The 14,074-nt window shown below is 51.1% G+C and overlaps 5 protein-coding genes across 5 annotated transcripts; 2 read left to right on the top strand and 3 right to left on the bottom strand.

Moving 5' to 3' along the window:
- Nucleotides 1-1,300: 1,300 nt before the first annotated feature.
- On the bottom strand, nt 1,301-2,375 carry AA0111_g1046 (hypothetical protein; the record flags this gene model as incomplete). Its single annotated transcript, XM_028644211.1, has 2 exons — nt 1,301-1,968; nt 2,015-2,375. The coding sequence occupies 2 exons, from the start codon at nt 2,373-2,375 to the stop codon at nt 1,301-1,303; spliced, it is 1,029 nt and encodes a 342-aa protein (XP_028511453.1).
- A 325-nt stretch (nt 2,376-2,700) lies between these two features.
- AA0111_g1045 (hypothetical protein) lies at nt 2,701-4,359 on the top strand (the record flags this gene model as incomplete). The annotated part of the gene is made up of 1 exon (XM_028644200.1): nt 2,701-4,359. One exon carries the CDS (start codon nt 2,701-2,703, stop codon nt 4,357-4,359), a length of 1,659 nt encoding a protein of 552 aa, XP_028511450.1.
- Nucleotides 4,360-6,723: 2,364 nt separating this feature from the next.
- On the bottom strand, nt 6,724-8,679 carry AA0111_g1044 (hypothetical protein; the record flags this gene model as incomplete). The annotated part of the gene is made up of 6 exons (XM_028644189.1): nt 6,724-6,993; nt 7,068-7,246; nt 7,299-7,876; nt 7,931-8,192; nt 8,243-8,422; nt 8,469-8,679. The coding sequence occupies 6 exons, from the start codon at nt 8,677-8,679 to the stop codon at nt 6,724-6,726; spliced, it is 1,680 nt and encodes a 559-aa protein (XP_028511451.1).
- A 935-nt stretch (nt 8,680-9,614) lies between these two features.
- AA0111_g1043 (hypothetical protein) lies at nt 9,615-11,466 on the bottom strand (the record flags this gene model as incomplete). The annotated part of the gene is made up of 3 exons (XM_028644178.1): nt 9,615-10,880; nt 10,928-11,022; nt 11,070-11,466. 3 exons carry the CDS (start codon nt 11,464-11,466, stop codon nt 9,615-9,617), a joined length of 1,758 nt encoding a protein of 585 aa, XP_028511456.1.
- Nucleotides 11,467-11,888: 422 nt separating this feature from the next.
- Nucleotides 11,889-14,013, top strand: AA0111_g1042 (hypothetical protein; the record flags this gene model as incomplete). The annotated part of the gene is made up of 4 exons (XM_028644167.1): nt 11,889-11,938; nt 11,990-12,324; nt 12,374-12,783; nt 12,832-14,013. The coding sequence occupies 4 exons, from the start codon at nt 11,889-11,891 to the stop codon at nt 14,011-14,013; spliced, it is 1,977 nt and encodes a 658-aa protein (XP_028511457.1).
- Nucleotides 14,014-14,074: the final 61 nt, after the last annotated feature.

Genomic DNA, 14,074 nt, shown 5'->3' with positions numbered 1-14,074 from the left:
TAGACGATATGCGTATGGAAGAAGCAGTTCCAGATGAACCTGGAGATGTGTGACTGGATATAGAAGTCTGTCTGGAGCTGATCAAAAAGATTGACGAAAGTGCAGTTGGCAGTTGCACTACTGTGGTGGTCGGCAATACTGTTGACGACTCGCTCCTAGTGGATGTTTTCGCAGGCAAATTATTACTTCGACCGGCGGACGTACCTGCTTCAGCTACTGAGGAACGCGTCGCGGTGTCGGGCTGTTGAGAGGAAGTTATCTCATGAGCGATGACTGTCGAAGTCGTGCTGCTCTCTGACTTTGATGTAGAAGAAAGAGGATATAGCGATAGCCTCGACGTAGTCTGAACTGTTTCTGATGTACTTGTGCCGTTGGTAAAGGGTAAATCGCGGCGCGGAAATGTGGGAAATCTTTCGTTCGTGATATGTGTATTAGAGAGTCTTGCATCTGCGTCGATGTGTCAGTAGGTACAACTACAACGCGTGCAAAAGTCCACTCACTCTTCCAATTAAATTCGACATTACTTCCAACTACCAAAGATGCGGTGCAATAAGCGAATACAGCTCCCGCGAACCAGGCCATTGCATGCTCACGATCTGAAACGAATGACTTGAGGAAAGCAAAGCAAAGTCACAACAGCGAGGCAGACGTAACACAACAGCTACCCGGAGACGATGAAACAGAGAACAAAGAAGTGACATATAACTTTTGAGTCCCGCGCCTCTTGCGCAAAGACCGATGTCCTTCGCGTGGTTACACTTTGTTCGGGCCGAGTTAGGGTTGGTGTGAGGTACCTTGCATGGTCCCTGTAGGAACATGGGGCTGAGTCGATGATACCTGCATACAACCCCGAGAATACTCATAGCATCACCTATGATTAGCTCAGAACCCGGCTGTGGCGCTCAATCGTTCGCATTTTGGAAATCTGCCGCCCGATCGAATATAACATAGTAAGATGTCGCATTTCTGTCACATACCCATGATGTGCTGCGCAAAATATCAACTATCGACTTCGCTAAAGTGACAGAAGAAGCTCGATTTGATTGCCGACCCCGGTATTGACGTGGCGCAGACCTCTGTAACCTCAGCGGCCTTGACGGCGTCTGTGTTGCTGATTCGGCTGGGCGGCAAAATTCCAACGAAGCTGTCCAGATTGCGGCACCGTGTTTCTAGTTGAACCTGCCCTATTCTCGTTGAGGATCCTGGCCCCAAGCGGCTGGAACGGGTGCGCTCCGTACCGCACCGTTCGTAACTGCCGCGCTCCAGTGTCATCATCGACTCGAAGGAACAGTTCATGCACCTAGCCACTCGCTGTCGAGCCGTCGCCGGTGACGACGTAGGCCTGGCTATCTCGGATGAGCTCCTGTATCCAAAGAGGCAGTGCCCTGATTTTAGGAGATAGTGCTGGGCCCAAAATCAGCTGTCCACTCTTCACTTGAATAATTTGGTCCACCATGGCCTCGGCGACATCTTCTGGTTGTAGAATTTTTGCGCGAACGTTTTTCAGCCCCGCCGCAATGGCCTCATGCGACGTTATAGCAGACTTGGTCCAATTTGGATGGACGATGGAGGTCTGGATGGACGGGCACTTGTAGCGATGCTTGATCTCTTGCGTCAATCCTTCGTGGAAAGCCAGGAGCGCCGCCTTGGTGCAGCTGTAGTCAACGGCACCGGCCAAAGCAACGAAGGAAGCAAGACTTGCGACACCCATGATGTGGCCTTTTTTCTTAGCGAGCATGTCTGGCAGAAACTCCTGGACAGTACTCCAGTGACTCAGAAGGTTGATGTCGAACATCTTGTTCAGGTTCTGTTGTGGGATGTCCTTGATAGTCCACGCGTTACCAATGCCAGCGTTGTTGATAAGGATAGTTGGTGAACCCAAATCGGATCGTATGGCTTCCGCCGCTTGGTGGATGTTGTCTCGCGACGTGATGTCACATTTGTAGTATCGTACGAGGGCAAGTTCATCTACCTTGATTAGTATGAAACCTAGCGGTTGTGCGCCGCAACGGACCTTTGGTGAAGATCTCTGACAGAGGGCTAACGTCCAGAACCGCGACCCTGATGCCATGAGAGGTGAGCTTCTTGACCACGCAACCCCCGATGCCAGCGGAGCCCCCTGTCACCACAGCAACTTCACGCTTCCAATCCCAAATACTCTTATCCGTCTTCCAAATCCATCGTCTTTCGGCAAAACGATTGAGTACCGAGTTGAGGTCTAGTACGGTCCATAGTGGCAGCGCCCACTTGAGGTACCAATGGAGGGTTACAAGCTGGCTGCTAGAAAGACCAAGTTTCCCACCCAACCTGAAGTACTCGGGCTTGGCAACTCTGAGCATGACTGATGCCAGGGTGAGTAAGGCACAGCGTATCATGATGGGGGCTAGTGATTGGGGCGGAGATGTTATTGAGGATGGGGCGAACTGGGGATTGAGGATGATACAAGAGTGGGGTCCAATCAAAAGGCGATGGAGGTTGGGCCAATAACTGAATGTTTGTTTCACGTATAGCTGGTCCAAGAAGTCATATGTACTTTCAAACAATGCTGGATACCGAGGCATGTTGGACTAGCTTGTACAAGCGTGATGCAGATCATCGGATCTGGGGCCGTCATTCGCTAGTCCCGCGACGCGATTCTATGCGTGTGGAATTCATGATACTGAACATTCTTCCCGACCACGCCACGTTCGCAATTAACGCATGTCGTTCGCTCGTCCGCATAGCCTAAGCGGTACGCTGACGCCGTTTCTGTATCCCGCCTTTCTCCAGGTGCCACTTGCCTCGGCTGCGCGTAGATGTCCGCTTCGTAAACGATTTCCGATCCAGCTCAGATGCAACTCTACGTCTGCTGAGCAGCCCGACGCTCACCCGAATGCGCGACTAGACCCCGCAGCGGACGACTATGCCCTTACGCCTTTTGCCGATCGATGCATCTTGACTGTTGAAGCTGGTGGCGGCGGCCACGGCTGCGTCTCGTTCTTGCGCGAGAAATATATTGAAGAAGGGCCTGCAAATGGTGGCGACGGTGGCAGCGGAGGAAACATCTACATACAAGCAGTCCGTGGCGAGACGTCGCTGCACAAGCTTGCTCGCCGGCGACAAATCAAGGCTGGCAGAGGACGCAATGGACAGGGCAAGGTCAAAGGTGGCGAGCGTGGGGCCGACGTCCTGATCACGGTGCCGGTAGGGACCATTGTGCGCGAGTTGCAGAGACATGACCCGGTCGCGATAATGGAGGAAGAGCACTGGAAAATGCAGCAAAACGAAGATGCGGAAGAGTTGGAGGAGGGGCAGCCAAGTTATAGAAGAGACCGATGGCTGGTCTATCCTGGGACTATAGCCTCAGAACTCAGCAGGATCAAGTTTCCTAAGCTTCCTCCGCCACGACGATCGCACCTTGCAGCCCTTGAACCAGAAGCGCCCATGTGGTTGGACTTGGACAAGCACATGGAGACGCCTATGTTGATAGCGGCAGGAGCGATGGGCGGCTTGGGTAATCCACACTTTATGACACCCTTCAACAACAGGCCCAAGATGGCCACGCGGGGGGATGAGGGATTGAAGATTTCATTGCAGTTGGAGCTGAAAATTCTGGCCGACCTGGGACTGGTAGGGCTACCTAATGCCGGAAAGAGCACGCTTCTTCGAGCTTTGAGCAATAGCCGTGCGCGAGTCGGCAACTGGGCCTTTACCACCCTTCAGCCAAACGTTGGCACTGTGGTTCTGGACAACCACAAAGGACGACCACTTGTCAGATCGCGCAGGCCAAATGGAGAACTGCGCGAGAACTTTACCATTGCAGATGTACCAGGACTCATAGAGGATGCGCATCTCGACAAAGGACTTGGACTAGGCTTCTTGCGACACATTGAACGCGCCGCAGTGCTCGCTTTCGTCATCGATTTGTCTGCTGGTGACGCTGTGGCTGCTCTCAAGCTGCTCTGGCGAGAAGTGTCCGAGTACGAGACCCTACGCGGCAAGGAATTGAATGCGGAGACGGAGCGTAGGACGGTGACATACAGACCCGCTGGTGCCAGCACGCCCCCTAGCGACGCGTCTGATCTCATTGACTCACCGCATTTGGACCCGTCGCCAAAGCCTCTGCCCTTTCTGAGCACCACACCGATCTCGTCGAAGCCTTGGTTTGTCGTCGCGACAAAGGCCGACTTGCCGGATACGCAAGCTAACTTTGAGGCTCTTCGCGTATATTTGGCGAATGTGAGCAAGGGCGAGCAACCTCATCCTAGCAACCGCAAGCATGCATGGCGGCGCAATGTACAGGCTGTGCCGATCAGTGCGATACAGGGCGAAGGTGTACAAGTTATTCCGCAGTTGGTGATGGACTTGTTGGAGGAGTAGATGTGTAACAATGATACCCTTGTCTCCTCGTATGGCTGTTTCGCGTCTTGGTTGAAATGCATGTGCTTGAGGATACGAATTACGCTATATGTAGCTCAGAAGATTTTTGGATATCGCATTCCTTGCGTACAGGTCACAACTTTGTTTCGGCAGGCGCGAGGCAATCGCGCTTGTGACGTGCCTTCCAGTTTCGCGAAGTGCAAGTGGGGTGGAGGGGTAAACATCAAATTCATACCATTGTCTCGTCACCTTTCGCACCATCGCATCTTCTCCGACAATACCCAGGTTCTGTTGCAGGCTCTGCTCTTCTTAAATTAAATCTCGTCCCGATTCAGAGTACCAGACCTTTTCTCACGCTTAACAAGAACTGTCCCTGTACGAACTGCATGTGAGACATTCACTGATTTCGCATACACGCAATAGGATATGGACCTAGCGTCTTCAGCTGGAACGATCTCGGCCAAGAATGCACAAGAAAGTACCGATTATCGTTAGAGAACTTCAAGAGAGGATTCGGACATGGAGATTATATTGTGCGATGTTGCAAACCGCTAATTGCATTTCTAGCAGTTTTGATTGACCTGATCGAATCGACAACTACATAGGTACCCGACCTGCTGCCGAAAAATTATTCGACTCAATCTGCCGAATACATCAGTCTAAGTACCTGGTGTTAAATGGAACAAGAGAAGGCGAACACCTCCTAGGTATCATACAATATACTACTACTTGGTGAGAGCGGACGATGTCTCCTCCAGCTGTGGCTATCATGGCGGGCTGTGCCCGCCTGTGATAGCCAGCATTCCAGGACCCTGGTAATCGCCCAAAGACTGTTCGGATCAGGAGTCCCAGACTAGCCTATTTTCAAGTTTCGGATTACTTACCCGCCACCGACCCAGTTATTGTGCGCCGTGCACAGCGCACGAACCCCCGACAGCGCCAACACCACCGTTAGTGTTTGCTGTCTTCATATATCACAAGATTTTGCTTCTCTTCGCCTTCGGGCATTTGGTCAATTTGAAACGATACAGAGAAGATTAGCATGGCCCCTGCACTAAGGATGACACGCTCAATCAAAGAGAAGCTACCATTTTTTTGATCTTTCGATCTGACTCCTTCGGTAGTACTGTGGTGTGAGAACTTGTGTTCGAGTCGCGTCTAAGTCTTCTTTTTGCGCTCTTTTTGCTGCGCAAGGGTCTAGCGACCTTTTCTCACATACCAAAATATCAACCGTTTGCAGCGGACGTTACTTCACAGCCGTTTGTAGGCAACAGCATTTTTCTGTAAAATTCTCAAGCCCGATTGTCACATCGTCTCAGTCGCCAGATCGAGAGCAAAAAAATGGCAGCTTCTCTTTGATTGAGCGTGTCATCCTTAGTGCAGGGGCCATGCTAATCTTCTCTGGGGGGCGCCACTGCGCGGCTGGTGGAGGCGACGAACTCGCTGACGCTCCTTGTCGCCTCGCCTTCTTGTCTGACTTTGAGGGTGAAGCATGTGCCTTTGGGTCTGCTGGAGACCTGATTCTCTTTGGCTACAGTTGTTAATCGATATCTCTGTGTGTCTTTCTTCATGCGCGCAACGATCCCTACAGAACATTCCGCGACGAATACGTAACCGCCAGGCTGAACCTTCTTTCATTTCCGCCCAAAGCGCAACCAACTGGGTAGAAGCTGATATCTGAGATCTCAGGAACGAGATCGCGCTTCTCGGTCTCTGGACGGCGATAGTTTTGTGCAGGCATTAGCTCTATCGTGCCTTTAGGGGGCACTGTAGTTGCTTGACTTCAAGTTTCTCGTATGGTGTGATAGTCCCGTCATCGCGTGAGACAACTGGGTAGTCAGCTTTATAAACTTTCCACTAATTGTCTTTTAGATCAGGCTAGGTGCCTACACATCTACTCTAGTTAACTTAGTCCTTAGGGCGGCGACTGAGAATGTCGAAAGCGTTAACATTATTACTAGTGTGGTTAGGTAGATTGCAGGCGAGCTCATCTTACTTCGCGTCTATGTTGTTTAACGCCTGCTCGTCCGGATCCTCTCAAGTATCTTCATGAACAGACTCCTCCGGTTCCAGTGATAGATTATTAAAGCTATTATTCGGGTGGTTGCAAAGGTCCACACACATCTCGTACGCTTCACGATAATCCTGGCAGGGCTCGTCATGAATTGCGGGGATATGGAGGAGGTCACCCAAGGTAGGTAAGACGAGGGTGTGTTGCAAACATACAGCTACATTTACTGCGGGCACGAAGGCACAGCTACGAACTCGAGTGATGAGTCGTCGACATGGTCGGTTTCCAAGAACATGATCAATCGTGAATGTTGTAGTGTAGTTTGTCCTGAACTGCTTCACTAGATACGTTGTCTATCTCATCATATCATGTCGTCGTATCACGTCTTGTGAATGGAGTATACTGTCGTTCCTTGTCTCTTCTCTCCGGCCACTTTGCGCTACTGTCGGGATCAAGACATCCATCTCCCAACTCATCCGCTCCTCTATCCGACTCCATCTTCTCTCCGACCATTCCATCTGCTTCTGGACATGCGTCGTCGCCTCATCAGCTCGCGCATGATCTTCGAAGAGGAATGCGAGTTCTTCCAATGTGCGACCGTAGGTTTCGGGGAACATAAAGTACTGTAGTTGTTGTGTTAGTGAACGAAACGTCTTGGAAGGAAGTATGGAGCCTAGATGAGCAGAGGAACACATACAATGAAGACGATTTCAAATACTAGGCAAGCGCAGTACATTATAAGCCAGCGCCCTTGTATGCGTTGCAGTCCGACGGGGTTGAGGGTGGTTGTAGTGAAGACTGCTGTTCGGCTAAAGAACTGGAAGATGGTGATGCCTTTGGTACGTTGCGCAAAAGGGAACAATTCGACTAGAAATGCTGCAACGCGGTTAGCATCACCATCTGTCACCACTCTCTCGTCAAAACTCACTGTAGGTAAGTGCATTATAACCAATATTATAACATGCCTGATACAAAAAGATAATCGCTATTGTCAACCTCGCTGGCTCAATGTTTTTTGTAGCAGTGTAACGATGCACAGCGACTGTCCATGCAACATAGCAACACAACAAGCTGGTCGCGCAGATGAGGTACATCTTTCGGCGTGGAAAGCGTCGGACCAATAGCGAAAACGACACTGCAGTGAACAGGTTCCAGCTGTTGAGTCCGACGTTCACTTTCCCCACAAAGCCCGGATCATCGTACCCAATCATGACTAGCAGTTGGTTCAGATAGTAGCTCAGCAAGGTATTGCCGGACCATTGGGTGAAGAGACCCAGGAAAGAACCAATAATGACCCGCTTGCGTAGACCGGGAACAGCGATCATCTCGCGCCAGGAGCGCTTCGAATGCTCAAGTTCGATGCGAATTGTGTGTTCGATTTGCGCCATTTCGGCAGCGGCAAAGTGCGAAGAGCTGTCGCCTTCTGCATGGTAGGTGATCAGCGTGCGGTAGGCTTCTTCACGACAGTCTTTAGAGATGAGGAAGCGGGGTGATTCGGGTATCATACTGTAGCTGTTAGCAGAGTTGAAAAATGACAGGTGAGAGAAAAGGGGTCATTACAAGATGAATACGATCTGGAGTAATGACGGAGCGGCCTGAAGAAGCGATGGTATGCGCCATGCCCAGTCGTCTTTGAGACTCTGAGTGCCATACGATACCCCTGCTGCTATGAGCGAACCTACGAACCAGAGTGCATTGAAGAGAGAAGTCATGATCGGCCGCTCCTTTGGGTACGCAAGCTCACCCATCAAAGACGAGCCAGCGATGATGCAAAACGGTATGCCGAAACCGATGATGAACCTGGCGCCAATGTACATGCCAGCTATGACTGTTAGCATGACTTCCGAGCGTCTATTTCGTTTCCCGGCCTACCGCTGATTGAGAAAGCTTGAACTAGCGCCCCGACAACCATGATCCAGGAGCCTAGGAAGATTGCCCATCGTCGCCCAAATCTGTCGTTCACGTACGGCACTAGTGGCAGAGCGCAGAGCGCACCTAGGTTGTATGCTGAGGAAATGATACCGAGAAGCACTCCTCGTGGTTCGTTAAAGTCTAGGTCGTTAGCAAGGGCAGGCCCGTAGTTGTGATCAGAACTCACATATCTGCCATGTCGGTGCAATCTGCACCGCGTTGATCATCTGCGAATCAAAGCCAGACGTCATCTCAATTCCGATACACGTCGGCAACAAGAGCGCATACAGCCTCCGCAAGTTTCTCTTCTTATACCACGGTATCTGGTCCTCTTCAACGATGCGCGTCAATACTGGTTCTGCCTGCCTCGCAGCGGCGGCAGCGCCGACAGGCGCCATCCCTGGTTTCGCTCTTCAAATCTGAGCCGAGATCAGTGGTACAGTGTAATATCGTCGCTAATTCGAGATCGACGAAGTTGTGGCGGCTAGCACTGATGGGCGTCCGGGACGTGCGGGCGTGCCCGTTAGTTCTATATACCCCAGGTTCGTGCCGCGCATCATACTTCGTATCATCAGATTGGATGCAAGTGAGACGATGCAAACGAGCGGGCTGTGGCAAGGCGACAGGGTATGGCCGCATTGAGTCTTGCCCCGCATATGTTGGTGGTAATATAAGACGTCCAGCCGTGACGAATCAAGACTCGCTCGCAACATGGTGATACTGTCATAAAGTTTGTACGCCACACACGTCTAAATGTGTTTTGCTGCTCCGCATTTGCGTAATGGTAGGATGAAGCATTCGGCTGTGTGATGTATGCTCAATGTAATAGGACGTTAGGAGCTTGAGATGCTTGTGATGTCGAGAAATGCATCTAAACATCGGCATGGTAGCCACCTTGCCTAACTGGGTATTTTCGACTTGATATTATGCCAAGGGGGGTATATGATCAGTAGCAGCCTGATTTACCGTGTTCAGCGATACCCTAAATGGTCAGCCTGGCGCGACTTCACCGAGAAAAGTCTCGGTTCCGTGACATTGGTACCAATAGAGAAGAAGTTGCCGCGCCGCTGGAAAATAGACTGCGGTGGGGCTGAATGTCGCATGTGCAATAGGTCTCATGGAGTGAAGTGCGGTGTAGGTAAGCCGTAGTCTGACAACATACTTGAGGTAGGAATAACGAGTACCAGAAAACGTGTCCGCTATCCTATAATTGCACAACCTCGGTGTGAAAGAACCGGTATCTGAACAGGTGATGATATGGATTGAAGACCGAACTGTATGCATTGAGAAATCGGCTCTAGAAGCACTTGGATTCGAAGACACATCCGATTGGCTAAGCAAAGGAAGGCTGCAACTTCCCTGCGATCCGCTCCTGAATTCGCTCTGGCAGTAAGCTCTCGTACATATGACTTGTCCACTCACAGCAAACTCGTCGTGTATATGCCGGGTCTATAATCTCCTCGATACCGAACGCATTCGCTGTGCGGACTGGATTCATCAATCGTTTGTACTCGTTCTCCAATTCTGTATAACGCTTGTCCCGCGCCTCTTTACCTTCTTTTCTTTCAATCTCCTTGAGTTCGAACGAGTGGCCGACCTCAATGCCACCCTCGAGCGGCAAAGAGCCCCACACGCCCGATGGCCAAGCAACGCGCATGCGAGGGTCGCGGCAGTCTAGCATGATGCCTCCAGCTACACCGTAGACACGGCGTACAATGACGTTGAAGATGGGCATGGTTGTGCTGTAATAGGTTGCAGCGAGAGTGACACCGTGCCGCATGGTTGCAGTGCGCTCTGCTACGGTTCCTATCGCGTAACCTGGAACGTCGACGAATTGAATGAGTGGAAGGTTGAAGACGTCCAGGAACTTCAGCATGCGCGTGATCTTCTGCGACCCCAATGCATCCAGCGCGCCAGCATTCTGTTCGCAGTTTAGAGACACGATCCCGACTGGCTTGCCTGCAAACCGTGCCAGGCCAACAATGGCTGTAGTACCCCAAAGCGCACCGATCTCAAAGAATGAATCTTGGTCTACGACTTCGGTTATGATAGCGCGCGGGTTATACATGCGATTCTTAGAACGCGGAATGATGGATCGGAGGGTTTCCGACATTCGGTCGACTGGATCAGAGCAGTCAATTACTGGAGGTAGCTTCGTACCGCAATCAGGCAGATAGCCCAAAACTGTTCGTATCTGTTCGAAGCAGCCTGCCTCATCCGGTGCCAGGTTATCGATAGTTCCGTTGGTACAATGCATTGCTGGCCCACCAAGATCTGTGAACGACAGACCCTCCTCGAATGTCGCATTCTTCACCACACTAGGGCCAGCGTTGAACAAAGAGCCAATGTCGGCGGCCATGACAGAAAAGTGACAGGCAACCACGCGGGCCGCTCCTAAGCCGATGGCCGGTCCAACTACCGCGCCTAGATTCGGTATACCCATGTTGAGTTGTTGTACCACCTGTGCGAAGGAAGGTAGCGGAGGGACGTAGGAGAAGCCTGTAGAGCGGATGGTGGTAACGGAGCCGCCACCTGATGAGCCATCGACGAGTTTAACAATGGGTAGCTTCAGTGCGATAGCAAGTTTCTCCATGTATATCTACAGTCGTCAGTAATGGTATCTTAGCCGTCTTACAACCAGCTTACTGTTTTCTCCATGAGAGCGCCATCAGCGTGTCCGGCGCGAATAGAAAAGTCATCGGCCGTGAATACAATTTTTCGACCTCGTAGTCTCCCGAAGCCTGCCAAATGTAAATACCTTTTCCTACCATCATCTCTATGGCCATACCTTGCACGTTGTTCGAAGGCACATATTCTTCCGGTTCCTCCTTGACAGGCCCGAGTTGCTTCCATTTGACCGTCCCGCTCACACTGCCTACTTCTTGGAAGCTGCCGGGGTCAAGCAGCTGTTCCACCCTCTCCCGCACCCATAGCTTTCCCGCCTGCTTCTGCCTCAGGTAGCCCCTGTTGTTGGTATCTGGCGTCGCAGCGATCTTGCGGAGTGTCGCAATCTGTCCGAGGATGTCGGAGTAATCTGCAGGTGCATCTGAGTCTGCGGCTTTGCGTCTTCGTCGCTTCGGCGTGTTCGGGGCGATGTGCGAGCTGACTTGGGCGAGCCGGTCTTTGGCCGTCTCGGATGACGTCGACGCGTCTTTTGGCGCGGCCTTTTGATCGTCACCGGCCATTGCGATAGATACCGCGTGTAAAAAAGCGTGTCTTCAAGCCCCAGAGATGGAGCGACAGTGGAATTGTCACATCGCGATGATTCGGACCAAGTTGGAGTGGTCGTGGTAGAATGTTGGGGTAGGTCTGGTAAACCGAGGCATCTCCAAGCTCCCCGCGTTTACCTTCATCCATTGCATCCCGCCTGTACCCCAAACATGTCATTATCCATGTCGAATCGGATCTCCGGTAAATCTTCTCATACCAAGTTGCATCTAGGTAAAACATTCATGTCAAGAGAGCCTCCTTGACGGCACAAAGCCTATTTCTGCACGGTGTCATCCCGCGACTCGCCCTTTCGAGTCATCTCACAGACAAAAGAGTAACATTGAGCGACTTCACTGGATAGTTTCTAGAGAGTCCGTATCTTGGGTGGAGAATGGACATGACGCAGCCACCGCGAAGACCCATAAAGCGACTCCTTGTCGCAAATAGGTCAGTAGCAGTTCTGAACCGTGGAAAGCTAAGCTAATACATATCTTGCAGAGGAGAAATAGCAACGCGCATCATCTCTTCTGCTCGCGAACTCGAGATTGAGACGTATGCCATCTACGTATCAGGCGATGATTCGCATGCTGTACGAGCAAACCACGCAGTCAAGCTACCATCAGCCTCAACCTTTATGAGTATTGATGTTCTTATCGAAATCATCAAACACTACGAAATTGATGCCGTGCATCCAGGGTATGGATTCCTATCAGAGTCGGAAGACTTCTCGAAGAGAGTTTGGAAAGAAGCTGGCACTGTAGTGGTGGGTCCCGGATGGGGTATCTTGGGTAGTACTGGAGATAAGCTCAAAGCGAGGCTGCTTGCAGAACAATGTAGGATTCATGAGGCCCAGGGACTACCCGATCACTAATCGGAGGACAGGCAATGTCCCCGTGTCTCCAGCTCTCCAGCAACCGACTAACAATGTCGAAGACGTCCAGCGCTTTGCATCAGATGTGGGTTTCCCAATCATGGTCAAAGCAGTTGATGGAGGTGGTGGGCGAGGCATCCGTCTGATTCGCAGCAAAGACCGGCTACCTGCTTTGGTCAAAAGAGCAGTCGAAGAGAGCCCTTCTAAGCAAGTTTTTGCTGAGAAAGCTGCAGTCGATGGTTTCCGGCACATCGAAGTTCAGATCATTGGAGACGGCAGTGGGACTGTAACACACCTTTGGGAACGCGAGTGCAGCATCCAGAGACGATACCAAAAGATCGTCGAACTGGCACCAAGTGTCGTGTCTGATCGCAAGCTGATTGCCAAGGTGATTGAAGATGCGTTGAGAATGGCCAAACATGTTAGTACCATAGCCCGCCCTAAACCTACTTGGCTAATCTCTACGTAGATACACTACCTCTCACTTGGTACTTTTGAGTTTCTCGTGAACCCAGCAACAAAAGAGTACTACTTTCTGGAAGTCAATCCGCGGTTGCAAGTCGAGCATACAATCACTGAGTCCATTTCCATGACCGACATCGTCAAAGCACAATTGCTGCTCGCGCAAGGCGCTTCCCTCACCCAGTGTGGCCTACCAGTAGCTCCAAGTAGCCCAGAAGTCCCGCCCCCTGCGCACTCCATACAACTGCGCATCACTGCGGAGAATGTTCAGAGCGACTGGTCTTTATCGATTGGCAAGATCACATCTTTCCAATTTCCTTCAGGCAACGGTATTCGGGTTGATACGCACCTTATCAGCGGTCGACCTGCTGTAGTTTCAGCAGACTTCGACAGTCTAGTTGCCAAAGTTATCGTAACAGCGTCATCGTGGAAAGACGTGGTCCGTAAAGCGCGTAGGGCTCTAGAGGATACACGTATCGCAGGAGTCAAGACAAATCTTGACATGCTGAAAGCCATTGTCACACATTCGGATTTTCTGAATGGTCACTGTGATACGCAATGGCTAGAAAGCAAACAGGAAGAACTGCTTCGATTAAGCCAACGCATCGCTGAAGCCCATCCTAACGCTATTGACCTAGACATCACGACATCTTCTTCAACTGCATCGGTTTCGACAGCCAACACTCTCTTCCGAAAAGGCGATGCCTGGTCCATAGCCATATCTTCCCCCACGACCAAAGCAAATGAGAAACCACCACCCCATCACCTCGAGCTAACACGCGTCTTACGAAATGATTTCCCCACCTCACTAAGCGCGGAACTGCTCTTTACAACTCCCTCTAGTGCTTCCTCGGCAACCCCTCAAACAACAGCATATACCATAACTCTCTCCTCAACATCTGCTAGCGCTTCAGCAGCCACGTCACATCACAGACGTGGCAACCCATCTGATCCATCGCATATCAGTATCCCGTTCCCTGGGAAGCTCGTTGAGGTCTTGATTGACGAGGGTGATGTAGTGAAAGAAGGAGACGTAATCTGCGTAGTGCAGCAAATGAAGATGGAGCTAGAAGTACGCAGTCCACGGAGTGGCCGAGTAACATGGGTCACAGAAGCAGAAGATGGGGAAGACGTTGCGGAAGGCATGTTAGCTGCTGTTATCGAGACTGCGCAAGAGAACCGTCTCTGAAAAGGATTATTAATCTATTCTTTATATTGACTTGATGAAATGCTATGCAGCCACGAGTTCT

The sequence above is a fragment of the Alternaria arborescens genome (assembly GCF_004154835.1).
Source record: "Alternaria arborescens strain FERA 675 chromosome Unknown contig_2, whole genome shotgun sequence".
NCBI lineage: Eukaryota > Fungi > Ascomycota > Dothideomycetes > Pleosporales > Pleosporaceae > Alternaria > Alternaria arborescens.
The sequence above is the reverse complement of the archived record's forward strand: the minus strand, read 5'-3'. Positions and strand labels throughout refer to the sequence as shown.